The following is a 16686-nucleotide window of genomic DNA, read 5'->3' on the forward strand; positions in this document are numbered from 1 at the left end:
TGAACCCCTAGAACAGCTCTTTCTCTCACTACATCACCTGGTTGAACCCATAGAAAAGCTCTTTCTCTCACTACATCACCTGGTTGAACCCATAGAACAGCTCTTTCTCTCACTACATCACCTGGTTGAACCCATAGAACAGCTCTTTCTCTCAACTATCACCTGGTTGAACCCATAGAACAGCTCTTTCTCTCAACTATCACCTGGTTGAACCCCATAGAACAGCTCTTTCTCTCAACTATCACCTGGTTGAACCCCATAGAACAGCTCTTTCTCTCAACTATCACCTGGTTGAACCCATAGAACAGCTCTTTCTCTCAACTATCACCTGATTGAACCCATAGAACAGCTATTTCTCTCAACTATTACCTGGTTGAACCCCATAGAACAGCTCTTTCTCTCACTACATCACCTGGTTGAACCCATAGAACAGCTCTTTCTCTCAACTATCACCTGGTTGAACCCCATAGAACAGCTCTTTCTCTCAACTATCACCTGGTTGAACCCCATAGAACAGCTCTATCTCTCACTACATCACCTGGTTGAACCCATAGAACAGCTCTTTCTCTCAACTATCACCTGGTTGAACCCATAGAACAGCTCTTTCTCTCAACTATCACCTGGTTGAACCCATAGAACAGCTATTTCTCTCAACTATCACTTGGTTGAACCCATAGAACAGCTATTTCTCTCAACTATCACCTGGTTGAACCCATAGAACAGCTCTTTCTCTCAACTATCACCTGGTTGAACCCATAGAACAGCTCTTTCTCTCAACTATCACCTGGTTGAACCCATAGAACAGCTCTTTCTCTCAACTATCACTTGGTTGAACCCATAGAACAGCTATTTCTCTCAACTATCACCTGGTTGAACCCATAGAACAGCTATTTCTCTCAACTATCACCTGGTTGAACCCATAGAACAGCTCTTTCTCTCACTACATCACCTGGTTGAACCCATAGAACAGTTGTTGAAGTCCATTCATATCATTGACTACAGAGTGACGAACTGCGTATTAGAAGGCAGAACCTTTCGGACTCATTTAAGTCCCTGTAACTTGTGTTTTCTTACAGTCCTGCTGCTCCGCAGCCCAGGCTGACCAGGCTGCCACACGACTCCTCACGTCCACCTGGGTGAGGGTGGCGGGTGGCTCTGGGGCGGGCGCCGCTGGGGGCGGGGGGATGACCCCATCACTCTTCAGAATCATCCTATAGGAGTACGGGAGGAGGAGACGAGAGGAAGACGGACAATCAGATACAGACCCAGACCCAGATACAAACAGAACCCCATACAGCACTGATACAGACCCAGACCCAGATACAAACAGAACCCCATACAGCACTGATACAGACCCAGACCCAGATACAAACAGAACCCCATACAGCACTGATACAGACCCAGACCCAGATACAAACAGAACCCCATACAGCACTGATACAGAACCCATTCTAACAGAGCTCTATAAAGTAACAGAACCCATTATAACAGAGCTCTATAAAGTAACAGAACCCATTATAACAGAACCCATTCTAACAGAGCTCTATAAAGTAACAGAACCCATTCTAACAGAGCTCTATAACGTAACAGAACCCATTATAGTCAGAGACGACAGGTAGATACAGGTGTTCTACCGTAGTGTTTCTGGTCTCTACTACGGTACAGAGTCCAGTCAGAGACGACAGGTAGATACAGGTGTTCTACCGTAGTGTTTCTGGGTCTCTACTACGGTACAGAGTCCAGTCAGAGACGACAGGTAGATACAGGTGTTCTACCGTAGTGTTTCTGGGTCTCTACTACGGTACAGAGTCCAGTCAGAGACGACAGGTAGATACAGGTGTTCTACCGTAGTGTTTCTGGTCTCTACTACGGTACAGAGTCCAGTCAGAGACGACAGGTAGATACAGGTGTTCTACCGTAGTGTTTCTGGGTCTCTACTACGATACAGAGTCCAGTCAGAGACGACAGGTAGATACAGGTGTTCTACCGTAGCGTTTCTGGGTCTCTACTACGGTACAGAGTCCAGTCAGAGACGACAGGTAGATACAGGTGTTCTACCGTAGCGTTTCTGGTCTCTACTACGGTACAGAGTCCAGTCAGAGACGACAGGTAGATACAGGTGTTCTACCGTAGCGTTTCTGGTCTCTACTACGGTACAGAGTCCAGTCAGAGACGACAGGTAGATACAGGTGTTCTACCGTAGCGTTTCTGGTCTCTACTACGGTACAGAGTCCAGTCAGAGACGACAGGTAGATACAGGTGTTCTACCGTAGCGTTTCTGGTCTCTACTACGGTACAGAGTCCAGTCAGAGACGACAGGTAGATACAGGTGTTCTACCGTAGCGTTTCTGGTCTCTACTACGGTACAGAGTCCAGTCAGAGACGACAGGTAGATACAGGTGTTCTACCGTAGCGTTTCTGGTCTCTACTACGGTACAGAGTCCAGTCAGAGACGACAGGTAGATACAGGTGTTCTACCGTAGTGTTTCTGGTCTCTACTACGGTACAGAGTCCAGTCAGAGACGACAGGTAGATACAGGTGTTCTACCGTAGTGTTTCTGGTCTCTACTACGGTACAGAGTCCAGTCAGAGACGACAGGTAGATACAGGTGTTCTACCGTAGTGTTTCTGGTCTCTACTACGGTACAGAGTCCAGTCAGAGACGACAGGTAGATACAGGTGTTCTACCGTAGTGTTTCTGGTCTCTACTACGGTACAGAGTCCAGTCAGAGACGACAGGTAGATACAGGTGTTCTACCGTAGTGTTTCTGGTCTCTACTACGGTACAGAGTCCAGTCAGAGACGACAGGTAGATACAGGTGTTCTACCGTAGTGTTTCTGGTCTCTACTACGGTACAGAGTCCAGTCAGAGACGACAGGTAGATACAGGTGTTCTACCGTAGTGTTTCTGGTCTCTACTACGGTACAGAGTCCAGTCAGAGACGACAGGTAGATACAGGTGTTCTACCGTAGTGTTTCTGGGTCTCTACTACGGTACAGAGTCCAGTCAGAGACGACAGGTAGATACAGGTGTTCTACCGTAGTGTTTCTGGTCTCTACTACGGTACAGAGTCCAGTCAGAGACGACAGGTAGATACAGGTGTTCTACCGTAGTGTTTCTGGTCTCTACTACGGTACAGAGTCCAGTCAGAGACGACAGGTAGATACAGGTGTTCTACCGTAGTGTTTCTGGTCTCTACTACGGTACAGAGTCCAGTCAGAGACGACAGGTAGATACAGGTGTTCTACCGTAGTGTTTCTGGTCTCTACTACGGTACAGAGTCCAGTCAGAGACGACAGGTAGATACAGGTGTTCTACCGTAGTGTTTCTGGGTCTCTACTACGGTACAGAGTCCAGTCAGAGACGACAGGTAGATACAGGTGTTCTACCGTAGTGTTTCTGGTCTCTACTACGGTACAGAGTCCAGTCAGAGACGACAGGTAGATACAGGTGTTCTACCGTAGTGTTTCTGGTCTCTACTACGGTACAGAGTCCAGTCAGAGACGACAGGTAGATACAGGTGTTCTACCGTAGTGTTTCTGGTCTCTACTACGGTACAGAGTCCAGTCAGAGACGACAGGTAGATACAGGTGTTCTACCGTAGTGTTTCTGGGTCTCTACTACGGTACAGAGTCCAGTCAGAGACGACAGGTAGATACAGGTGTTCTACCGTAGTGTTTCTGGTCTCTACTACGGTACAGAGTCCAGTCAGAGACGACAGGTAGATACAGGTGTTCTACCGTAGTGTTTCTGGGTCTCTACTACGGTACAGAGTCCAGTCAGAGACGACAGGTAGATACAGGTGTTCTACCGTAGTGTTTCTGGGTCTCTACTACGGTACAGAGTCCAGTCAGAGACGACAGGTAGATACAGGTGTTCTACCGTAGTGTTTCTGGTCTCTACTACGGTACAGAGTCCAGTCAGAGACGACAGGTAGATACAGGTGTTCTACCGTAGTGTTTCTGGGTCTCTACTACGATACAGAGTCCAGTCAGAGACGACAGGTAGATACAGGTGTTCTACCGTAGCGTTTCTGGGTCTCTACTACGGTACAGAGTCCAGTCAGAGACGACAGGTAGATACAGGTGTTCTACCGTAGCGTTTCTGGTCTCTACTACGGTACAGAGTCCAGTCAGAGACGACAGGTAGATACAGGTGTTCTACCGTAGCGTTTCTGGTCTCTACTACGGTACAGAGTCCAGTCAGAGACGACAGGTAGATACAGGTGTTCTACCGTAGCGTTTCTGGTCTCTACTACGGTACAGAGTCCAGTCAGAGACGACAGGTAGATACAGGTGTTCTACCGTAGCGTTTCTGGTCTCTACTACGGTACAGAGTCCAGTCAGAGACGACAGGTAGATACAGGTGTTCTACCGTAGCGTTTCTGGTCTCTACTACGGTACAGAGTCCAGTCAGAGACGACAGGTAGATACAGGTGTTCTACCGTAGCGTTTCTGGTCTCTACTACGGTACAGAGTCCAGTCAGAGACGACAGGTAGATACAGGTGTTCTACCGTAGTGTTTCTGGTCTCTACTACGGTACAGAGTCCAGTCAGAGACGACAGGTAGATACAGGTGTTCTACCGTAGTGTTTCTGGTCTCTACTACGGTACAGAGTCCAGTCAGAGACGACAGGTAGATACAGGTGTTCTACCGTAGTGTTTCTGGTCTCTACTACGGTACAGAGTCCAGTCAGAGACGACAGGTAGATACAGGTGTTCTACCGTAGTGTTTCTGGTCTCTACTACGGTACAGAGTCCAGTCAGAGACGACAGGTAGATACAGGTGTTCTACCGTAGTGTTTCTGGTCTCTACTACGGTACAGAGTCCAGTCAGAGACGACAGGTAGATACAGGTGTTCTACCGTAGTGTTTCTGGTCTCTACTACGGTACAGAGTCCAGTCAGAGACGACAGGTAGATACAGGTGTTCTACCGTAGTGTTTCTGGTCTCTACTACGGTACAGAGTCCAGTCAGAGACGACAGGTAGATACAGGTGTTCTACCGTAGTGTTTCTGGGTCTCTACTACGGTACAGAGTCCAGTCAGAGACGACAGGTAGATACAGGTGTTCTACCGTAGTGTTTCTGGTCTCTACTACGGTACAGAGTCCAGTCAGAGACGACAGGTAGATACAGGTGTTCTACCGTAGTGTTTCTGGTCTCTACTACGGTACAGAGTCCAGTCAGAGACGACAGGTAGATACAGGTGTTCTACCGTAGTGTTTCTGGTCTCTACTACGGTACAGAGTCCAGTCAGAGACGACAGGTAGATACAGGTGTTTTACCGTAGTGCTTCTGGTCTCCTCTTCACCTTGCCTCCCTTCTGATCCATCATGGCTCCCTCTATATCAGCCTGGATCAGGTTAGCCTGGAGGAGACAGACAGACAGACAGACAGACAGACAGACAGACAGACAGACAGACAGACAGACAGACAGACAGACAGACAGACAACATATCACTAACTGTGTGTCTGTGTGTGTGTGTGTGTGTGTGTGTGTGTGTGTGTGTGTGTGTGTGTGTGTGTGTGTGTGTGTCTCGTGTGTGTGTGTGTGTATGTGTGTGTGTGTGTGTGTGTGTGTGTGTGTCTGTATGTGTGTGCGTATGTATGTGTGTGTTTGTATGTGTGTGCGTATGTATGTGTGTGTGTGTGTGTGTGTGCGTATGTATGTGTGTGTGTGTGTGTGTGTGTGCGTATGTATGTGTGTGCGTATGTGTGTGTGCGTGTGTGTCTGTCTGCGTGTGTGCCTGTCTCTGTGTGCGTATGTGTGTCTGTCTGTGTGTGTCTGTCTGTCTGTGTGTGCCTGTCTGTGTGTGCGTATATGTATGTGTCTGTCTGTCTGTCTGTCTGTCTGTCTGTCTGTCTGTCTGTCTGTCTGTCTGTCTGTCTGTCTGTCTGTCTGTCTGTCTGTGTGTGTCTGTGTGTGTGTGTGTGTGTGTGTACCTTGATGTCGTCACACTGGAACAGGTGAAGGTCCGGTTTGCCCTGGCCCGGCTCCTTACACACCAGAGCCAAGATGGAGTCGTAGTTGCAGGATGACATCACCGCCTGGCAGTGCATGATGGTTCCCAAGGGAAAGTTCTCCAACTCATTCTGAAACAATAACAAACAGGTCAGTTATCCAGCTTAAAAACTGTACTGAGACCAGCCCTAACAAACAGGTCAGTTAACCAGCTTAAAAACTGTACTGAGACCAGCCCTAACAAACAGGTCAGTTAACCAGCTTAAAAACTGTACTGAGGCCAGCCCTAACAAACAGGTCAGTTAACCAGCTTAAAAACTGTACTGAGACCAGCCCAAACAAACAGGTCAGTTAACCAGCTTAAAAACTGTACTGAGACCAGCCCAAACAAACAGGTCAGTTAACCAGCTTAAAAACTGTACTGAGACCAGCCCAAACAAACAGGTCAGTTAACCAGCTTAAAAACTGTACTGAGACCAGCCCTAACAAACAGGTCAGTTATCCAGCTTAAAAACTGTACTGAGACCAGCCCAAACAAACAGGTCAGTTATCCAGCTTAAAAACTGTACTGAGACCAGCCCTAACAAACAGGCCAGTTATCCAGCTTAAAAACTGTACTGAGACCAGCCCTAACAAACAGGTCAGTTATCCAGCTTAAAAACTGTACTGAGACCAGCCCAAACAAACAGGTCAGTTATCAAAACCAGCTTAAAAACTGTACTGAGACCAGCCCAAACAAACAGGTCAGTTAACCAGCTTAAAAACTGTACTGAGACCAGCCCTAACAAACAGGTCAGTTATCAAAACCAGCTTAAAAACTGTACTGAGACCAGCCCAAACAAACAGGTCAGTTAACCAGCTTAAAAACTGTACTGAGACCAGCCCAAACAAACAGGTCAGTTAACAGAACCAGCTTAAAAACTGTACTGAGACCAGCCCTAACAAACAGGTCAGTTATCAGAACCAGCTTAAAAACTGTACTGAGGCCAGCCCTAACAAACAGGTCAGTTATCAGAACCAGCTTAAAAACTGTACTGAGACCAGCCCTAACAAACAGGTCAGTTATCCAGCTTAAAAACTGTACTGAGACCAGCCCAAACAAACAGGTCAGTTATCCAGCTTAAAAACTGTACTGAGACCAGCCCTAACAAACAGGTCAGTTATCCAGCTTAAAAACTGTACTGAGACCAGCCCTAACAAACAGGTCAGTTATCCAGCTTAAAAACTGTACTGAGGCCAGCCCAAACAGACAGGTCAGTTATCCAGCTTAAAAACTGTACTGAGACCAGCCCTAACAAACAGGTCAGTTAACCAGCTTAAAACTGTACTGAGGCCAGCCCAAACAAACAGGTCAGTTATCAGAACCAGCTTAAAAACTGTACTGAGGCCAGCCCTAACAAACAGGTCAGTTAACAGAACCAGCTTAAAACTGTACTGAGACCAGCCCTAACAAACAGGTCAGTTAACAGAACCAGCTTAAAAACTGTACTGAGGCCAGCCCTAACAAACAGGTCAGTTAACAGAACCAGCTTAAAAACTGTACTGAGACCAGCCCAAACAAACAGGTCAGTTATCAGAACCAGCTTAAAAACTGTACTGAGACCAGCCCTAACAAACAGGTCAGTTAACAGAACCAGCTTAAAACTGTACTGAGACCAGCCCAAACAAACAGGTCAGTTATCAGAACCAGCTTAAAAACTGTACTGAGGCCAGCCCAAACAAACAGGTCAGTTAACCAGCTTAAAAACTGTACTGAGGCCAGCCCTAACAAACAGGTCAGTTAACAGAACCAGCTTTAAAACTGTACTGAGGCCAGCCCAAACAAACAGGTCAGTTATCAGAACCAGCTTAAAAACTGTACTGAGGCCAGCCCAAACAAACAGGTCAGTTAACAGAACCAGCTTAAAACTGTACTGAGGCCAGCCCAAACAGACAGGTCAGCCTCTGAATATTCAGGTCATTAAGGTAGTTATGGAGTCACTGTGAACTTGTGGTTAAAACTTGGTGTACAAAGTTCCCAGAGGAAAGTTAACCTCACTAGGGTAGGGGGCAGCGTTCGGCCCAAAGTAAACTGCCTGCTACTCAGGCCCAGAAGCTAGGATATGCATATAATTGGTAGATTTGGATAGAAAACACTCTAAAGTTTCCAAAACTGTTAAAATAATGTCTGTGAGTATAACAGAACTGATACGGCAGGCGAAAACCTGAAGAAAATCCATCCAAGAAGTGCCTTTATTTTGAAATGCCTGTTTTTTCCATTGAAAGCCTATCCACCAAACAAAGACTTATGACCCAGTTCACGATTTCTATAGCTTCTTCTACATGTGGCCAGTCTTTAGGCATTGTTTCAGGCTTTTACTCTGAAAAATGAAGGAGATACAGCACTTTCAATGAGTGGACAGTGGACATTTCCAGACATGAGTCCAGCGCGCGACCGGGAGCGCGACATTCTAGTTTCTCGTTTTCTATCGACGAAGCTTTTTGTCCGGTTGAAATATTATCGATTATTTACGACAAAAACAACTTGAGGATTGATTATAAACATCGTTTGACATGTTTCTATGAACCTTTACGGTACTTTTTAGATTTTTCGTCTGGAATACTGAACAAAACGCACCAACAAAAGATTGAGATTTTTGGACACAAAGAGGGACATTATCGAACAAAACGAACATGTATTGTGTAACACGGAGTCTTCGGAGTGCAACCGTATGAAGATCGTCAAAGGTAAGTGATTCATTTTATGGCTATTTCTTACTTTTGTTACTCCTCTATTTGGCTGCTAACTGTTTGTAATGATTTGTCTGCTGGGCGCTGTTCTCAGATAATCGCATGGTTTGCTTTCGCCGTAAAGCCTTTTTTGAAATCTGACACAGCGGTTGGATTAACAAGAAGTTAATCTTTAAGCTGGGGTATGACACTTTTATCTTTTATGTTTATTATGAGAATTTCTGTTTTTGAATTTGGCGCTCTGCAATTTCACTGGATGTTGTCCGAGTGATCAAACCACTGATCAAAACACTGAACAAAACCGTCCTTGTTAAAGGCTTTGCATGGTCAATCCGCTGTCTGTAGTGGGCTGTGACAGCGTTACAGTGGTACGACCTCTGTAGTGGGCTGTGACAGCGTTACAGTGGTACGACCTCTGTAGTGGGCTGTGACAGCGTTACAGTGGTACGACCTCTGTAGTGGGCTGTGACAGCGTTACAGTGGTACGACCTCTGTAGTGGGCTGTGACAGCGTTACAGTGGTACGACCTCTGTAGTGACTGTACAGCGTTACAGTGGTACGACCTCTGTAGTGGGCTGTGACAGCGTTACAGTGGTACGACCTCTGTAGTGGCTGTACAGCGTTACAGTGGTACGACCTCTGTAGTGGGCTGTGACAGCGTTACAGTGGTACGACCTCTGTAGTGGGCTGTGACAGCGTTACAGTGGTACGACCTCTGTAGTGGCTGTACAGTGGTACGACCTCTGTAGTGGCTGTACAGCGTTACAGTGGTACGACCTCTGTAGTGGCTGTACAGCGTTACAGTGGTACGACCTCTGTAGTGGGCTGTGACAGCGTTACAGTGGTACGACCTCTGTAGTGGGCTGTGACAGCGTTACAGTGGTACGACCTCTGTAGTGGACTGTTACAGTGGTACGACCTCTGTAGTGACTGTACAGCATTACAGTGGTACGACCTCTGTAGTGACTGTACAGCGTTACAGTGGTACGACCTCTGTAGTGGACTGTTACAGCGTTACAGTGGTACGACCTCTGTAGTGGCTGTACAGCGGTACGACCTCTGTAGTGGCTGTACAGTGGTACAGTGGTACGACCTCTGTAGTGGGCTGTTACAGTGTTACAGTGGTACGACCTCTGTAGTGGGCTGTGACAGTGGTACGACCTCTGTAGTGGGCTGTGACAGTGGTACGACCTCTGTAGTGAGCTGTGACAGTGGTACGACCTCTGTAGTGGGCTGTTACAGCGTTACAGTGATACGACCTCTGTAGTGGCTGTACAGCGTTACAGTGGTACGACCTCTGTAGTGAGCTGTGACAGCGTTACAGTGGTACGACCTCCGTAGTGAGCTGTGACAGCGTTACAGTGGTACGACCTCTGTAGTGGACTGTTACAGCGTTACAGTGGTACGACCTCTGTAGTGGACTGTTACAGCGTTACAGCGGTACGACCTCTGTAGAAGTCAGGGCATCAATAGATCTGGCGTTTCCCTGAGCATGGCAGAGCTGTTGTGAAGGAAGTTGTGTTCATACAGGACACCCCGTCTAGCGTCAACATTACAACAGGTGGACACGGCCATGGGGTACGGGGCGCCAGCTGGCCTCTGCACGCCTCCGGAAGCTCCACTATCGGTAGTGGAGCGGTCAGGGCGTGGCAGGGGGGGGTTTGTTTTGTAGGTATTTTGGGGGTTTTCTGTTTCTATGTGGGTTTGTTCTAGTTATCTATTTCTATGTGTTGGTTTTCTATGTTTCGGCCGAGTATGGATTCCAATCAGAGGCAGGTGTCTTTCGTTGTCTCTGATTGGAAGCCATACTCAGGCAGCCTGTTTTTCCTTTTGGGGTTTGTGGGTAGTTGTTTTCCGTTCTAGTCGTCTGAGTGTACCTGACGGGACTGTGTTGGTCGTTTTTTGTTATTTTGTCAAGTGTGTTCATTAAAAGATTTCGAAAATTAGCACTATCCACGCTCCGTCTCGGGCTCCATTTTACGACGCCTGTGACAGTCACCTTCCGTACAGCACCTACGTCAAGCATAAATCGTTTTTTTTCGAGAGAGCCAGTAGCCAGATAACTTTCAGTAATTCCCTGATATGATACCGCTGGTCTAGCCAGTAGGTCCCATGATGCCCCTGTCCAGCGTACCACAGCTGGTCCCTTCAGACGGCCTTTCTGCTCACCCACCTTGGTCTCTGGGTCGATGAGGCTGACCGTCTTCTCCTCCACCTGCAGCAGCATGTCCTGGGTCCATACCTAATATCAAACCAATAGGAATATATTGGATCTGTACAGCAGCTACATTATCAAAACCAATAGGAATATATTGGATCTGGACAGCAGCTACATTATCAAACCAATAGGAATATATTGGATCTGGACAGCAGCTACATTATCAAAACCAATAGGAATATATTGGATCTGTACAGCAGCTACATTATCAAACCAATAGGAATATATTGGATCTGTACAGCAGCTACATTATCAAACCAATAGGAATACATTGGATCTGTACAGCAGCTACATTATCAAACCAATAGGAATACATTCGATCTGTACAGCAGCTACATTATCAAACCAATAGGAATATATTCGATCTGTACAGCAGCTACATTATCAAACCAATAGGAATATATTGGATCTGTACAGAAGCTACATTATCAAAACCAATAGGAATATATTGGATCTGTACAGAAGCTACATTATCAAAACCAATAGGAATATATTGGATCTGTACAGCAGATGGGAAACAGAATCATTATCTCCTGCGCCTCACCTTTCCCTTGGCGTCCAGGAGGCGGAGCTTCCTGATTCCATCCTCAGTGTTGATCATGGCTTCCTTCCTGTCCAGAACAAATGTGGTCAGGTGCTGAGGGGAGAAAGGAGAGGGGGAGAGGGTTTGGGACACAGAGGGGGGAGAGATGGGAGAGGGGAGAGGGTTTGGGGACACAGAGGGGATAGGAGAGATGGGAGAGGGGGAGAGGGTTTGGGGACACAGAGGGGATAGGAGAGATGGGAGAGGGGGAGAGGGTTTGGGGACACAGAGGGGATAGGAGAGATGGGAGAGGGGGAGAGGGTTTGGGACACAGAGGGGGGAGATTAGTAACAATCTCTACCCTACCACTAACACACTGTATGTACAGTAGTAGACTGACCTCAACGTGGTACTGTGAGGGTGTTAGTCATGCTGTATGTAGACTGACCTCAACGTGGTACTGTGAGGGTGTTAGTCATGTTGTATGTAGACTGACCTCTACGTGGTACTGTGAGGGTGTTCGTCATGCTGTATGTACAGTAGTAGACTGACCTCTACGTGGTACTGGGAGGTGTTCGTCATGCTGTATGTAGACTGACCTCGACGTGGTACTGGGAGGTGTTCGTCATGCTGTATGTAGACTGACCTCGACGTGGTACTGGGAGGTGTTCGTCATGCTGTATGTAGACTGACCTCTACGTGGTACTGTGAGGGTGGTAGTCATGCTGTATGTACAGTAGTAGACTGACCTCGACGTGGTACTGGGAGGTGTTCGTCATGCTGTATGTACAGTAGTAGACTGACCTCTACGTGGTACTGTGAGGGTGGTAGTCATGCTGTATGTACAGTAGTAGACTGACCTCTACGTGGTACTGTGAGGTGTTCGTCATGCTGTATGTAGACTGACCTCTACGTGGTACTGGGAGGTGTTCGTCATGCTGTATGTACAGTAGTAGACTGACCTCTACGTGGTACTGGGAGGTGTTCGTCATGCTGTATGTACAGTAGTAGACTGACCTCTACGTGGTACTGGGAGGTGTTCGTCATGCTGTATGTAGACTGACCTCTACGTGGTACTGGGAGGTGTTCGTCATGCTGTATGTAGACTGACCTCTACGTGGTACTGGGAGGTGTTAGTCATGCTGTATGTACAGTAGTAGACTGACCTCTACGTGGTACTGGGAGGTGTTCATCATGCTGTATGTACAGTAGTAGACTGACCTCTACGTGGTACTGGGAGGTGTTCGTCATGCTGTATGTACAGTAGTAGACTGACCTCTACGTGGTACTGGGAGGTGTTCGTCATGCTGTATGTACAGTAGTAGACTGACCTCTACGTGGTACTGTGAGGGTGGTAGTCATGCTGTATGTACAGTAGTAGACTGACCTCTACGTGGTACTGGGAGGTGTTCGTCATGCTGTATGTACAGTAGTAGACTGACCTCTACGTGGTACTGGGAGGTGGTAGTCATGCTGTATGTACAGTAGTAGACTGACCTCTACGTGGTACTGTGAGGGTGGTAGTCATGCTGTATGTACAGTAGTAGACTGACCTCTACGTGGTACTGGGAGGTGTTCGTCATGCTGTATGTACAGTAGTAGACTGACCTCTACGTGGTACTGGGAGGTGTTCGTCATGCTGTATGTACAGTAGTAGACTGACCTCTACGTGGTACTGTGAGGGTGGTAGTCATGCTGTATGTACAGTAGTAGACTGACCTCTACGTGGTACTGGGAGGTGTTCGTCATGCTGTATGTACAGTAGTAGACTGACCTCTACGTGGTACTGGGAGGTGTTCGTCATGCTGTATGTACAGTAGTAGACTGACCTCTACGTGGTACTGGGAGGTGTTCGTCATGCTGTTGATGCTGTTTTTGGTGTAGTTCTTCCGTTGTTCTGGAGAACGACAGGACACAGTCATATTACAGCATCTAGACAGAACTACAGTCATATTATACCATCTAGACAGAACTACAGTCATATTATACCATCTAGACAGAACTACAGTCATATTACAGCATCTAGACAGAACTACAGTCATATTACAGCATCTAGACAGAACTACAGTCATATTACAGCATCTAGACAGAACTACAGTCATATTATAGCATCTAGACAGAACTACAGTCATATTACAGCATCTAGACAGAACTACAGTCATATTATAGCATCTAGACAGAACTACAGTCATATTACAGCATCTACACAGAACTACAGTCATATTACAGCATCTACACAGAACTACAGTCATATTATAGCATCTAGACAGAACTACAGTCATATTATAGCATCTAGACAGAACTACAGTCATATTACAGCATCTAGACAGAACTACAGTCATATTATAGCATCTAGACAGAACTACAGTCATATTACAGCATCTAGACAAAACTACAGTCATATTACAGCATCTAGACAGAACTACAGTCATATTACAGCATCTAGACAGAACTACAGTCATATTACAGCATCTAGACAGAACTACAGTCATATTACAGCATCTAGACAGAACTACAGTCATATTACAGCATCTAGACAGAACTACAGTCATATTATAGCATCTAGACAGAACTACAGTCATATTACAGCATCTAGACAGAACTACAGTCATATTACAGCATCTACACAGAACTACAGTCATATTACAGCATCTAGACAGAACTACAGTCATATTATAGCATCTAGACAGAACTACAGTCATATTACAGCATCTAGACAGAACTACAGTCATATTATAGCATCTACACAGAACTACAGTCATATTATAGCATCAAGACAGAACTACAGTCATATTACAGCATCTACACAGAACTACAGTCATATTACAGCATCTAGACAGAACTACAGTCATATTACAGCATCTACACAGAACTACAGTCATATTATAGCATCTACACAGAACTACAGTCATATTACAGCATCTAGACAGAACTACAGTCATATTACAGCATCTAGACAGAACTACAGTCATATTACAGCATCTACACAGAACTACAGTCATATTACAGCATCTAGACAGAACTACAGTCATATTACAGCATCTAGACAGAACTACAGTCATATTACAGCATCTAGACAGAACTACAGTCATATTATAGCATCTACACAGAACTAGTCATATTATAGCATCTAGACAGAACTACAGTCATATTACAGCATCTAGACAGAACTACAGTCATATTACAGCATCTAGACAGAACTACAGTCATATTATAGCATCTAGACAGAACTACAGTCATATTACAGCATCTAGACAGAACTACAGTCATATTACAGCATCTAGACAGAACTACAGTCATATTACAGCATCTACACAGAACTACAGTCATATTATAGCATCTACACAGAACTACAGTCATATTACAGCATCTAGACAGAACTACAGTCATATTACAGCATCTAGACAGAACTACAGTCATATTATAGCATCTAGACAGAACTACAGTCATATTACAGCATCTAGACAGAACTACAGTCATATTACAGCATCTAGACAGAACTACAGTCATATTATAGCATCTAGACAGAACTACAGTCATATTACAGCATCTAGACAGAACTACAGTCATATTACAGCATCTAGACAGAACTACAGTCATATTACAGCATCTAGACAGAACTACAGTCATATTACAGCATCTAGACAGAACTACAGTCATATTAAAGCATCTACACAGAACTACAGTCATATTATAGCATCTACACAGAACTACAGTCATATTACAGCATCTACACAGAACTACAGTCATATTGTAGCATCTAGACAGAACTACAGTCATATTATAGCATCTACACAGAACTAGTCATATTATAGCATCTAGACAGAACTACAGTCATATTACAGCATCTAGACAGAACTACAGTCATATTACAGCATCTAGACAGAACTACAGTCATATTATAGCATCTAGACAGAACTACAGTCATATTACAGCATCTAGACAGAACTACAGTCATATTACAGCATCTACAACAGAACTACAGTCATATTACAGCATCTAGACAGAACTACAGTCATATTATAGCATCTAGACAGAACTACAGTCATATTATAGCATCTAGACAGAACTACAGTCATATTACAGCATCTACACAGAACTACAGTCATATTATAGCATCTACACAGAACTACAGTCATATTATAGCATCTAGACAGAACTACAGTCATATTATAGCATCTAGACAGAACTACAGTCATATTATAGCATCTACACAGAACTACAGTCATATTATAGCATCTACACAGAACTACAGTCATATTACAGCATCTACACAGAACTACAGTCATATTATAGCATGTCTGGTAGGTTCACGTGGTACCATTGTAACATGGTACATGTTAGGAATCATCCGGTACATGTTAGGAATCATCCTCAGGGAGAACTCCAGTATTAGGAATCATCCTCAGGGAGAACTCCAGTATTAGGAATCATCCTCAGGGAGAACTCCAGTATTAGGAATCATCCTCAGGGAGAACTCCAGTATTAGGAATCATCCTCAGGGAGAACTCCAGTATTAGGAATCATCCTCAGGGAGAACTCCAGTATTAGGAATCATCCTCAGGGAGAACTCCAGTATCAGAAATCATCCTCAGGGAGAACTCCAGTATTAGGAATCATCCTCAGGGAGAACTCCAGGATTAGGAATCATCCTCAGGGAGAACTCCAGTATTAGGAATCATCCTCAGGGAGAACTCCAGTATTAGGAATCATCCTCAGGGAGAACTCCAGTATTAGGAATCATCCTCAGGGAGAACTCCAGTATTAGGAATCATCCTCAGGGAGAACTCCAGTATTAGGAATCATCCTCAGGGAGAACTCCAGTATTAGGAATCATCCTCAGGGAGAACTCCAGTATTAGGAATCATCCTCAGGGAGAACTCCAGTATTAGGAATCATCCTCAGGGAGAACTCCAGTATTAGGAATCATCCTCAGGGAGAACTCCAGTATTAGGAATCATCCTCAGGGAGAACTCCAGTATTAGGAATCATCCTCAGGGAGAACTCCAGTATTAGGAATCATCCTCAGGGAGAACTCCAGTATTAGGAATCATCCTCAGGGAGAACTCCAGGATTAGGAATCATCCTCAGGGAGAACTCCAGTATTAGGAATCATCCTCAGGGAGAACTCCAGTATCAGAAATCATCCTCAGGGAGAACTCCAGTATCATTAAACATCACAGTATTGTTGAAAGATATGTGTTGCGTAGAAACCCGAAGTGGGTGGCCAGCAGAGATAGATGGGATGGGCC

At 45.4% G+C, this 16686-nt stretch overlaps 1 protein-coding gene across 1 annotated transcript in view; it reads right to left on the reverse strand.

Annotated features, from left to right (window-relative positions):
- The window catches only part of LOC106591619 (epidermal growth factor receptor kinase substrate 8-like), a 16279-nt gene extending 4185 nt beyond the window's left edge, over positions 1-12094 (reverse strand). Inside the window, exons 1-6 of the mRNA XM_045712023.1 lie at positions 11987-12094; positions 11456-11548; positions 10867-10935; positions 5945-6094; positions 5287-5369; positions 1075-1211 (exon numbers count right to left, since the gene is read on the reverse strand). Of these exons, the coding sequence (XP_045567979.1) occupies positions 1075-1211; positions 5287-5369; positions 5945-6094; positions 10867-10935; positions 11456-11548; positions 11987-12016 (562 nt within the window). The 5' untranslated portion in view covers positions 12017-12094. The remainder of the gene's footprint in view (positions 1-1074; positions 1212-5286; positions 5370-5944; positions 6095-10866; positions 10936-11455; positions 11549-11986) is intronic.
- Positions 12095-16686: the final 4592 nt, after the last annotated feature.

This window comes from Salmo salar, unplaced genomic scaffold (assembly GCF_905237065.1).
Source record: "Salmo salar unplaced genomic scaffold, Ssal_v3.1, whole genome shotgun sequence".
NCBI classification, from domain to species: domain Eukaryota; kingdom Metazoa; phylum Chordata; class Actinopteri; order Salmoniformes; family Salmonidae; genus Salmo; species Salmo salar.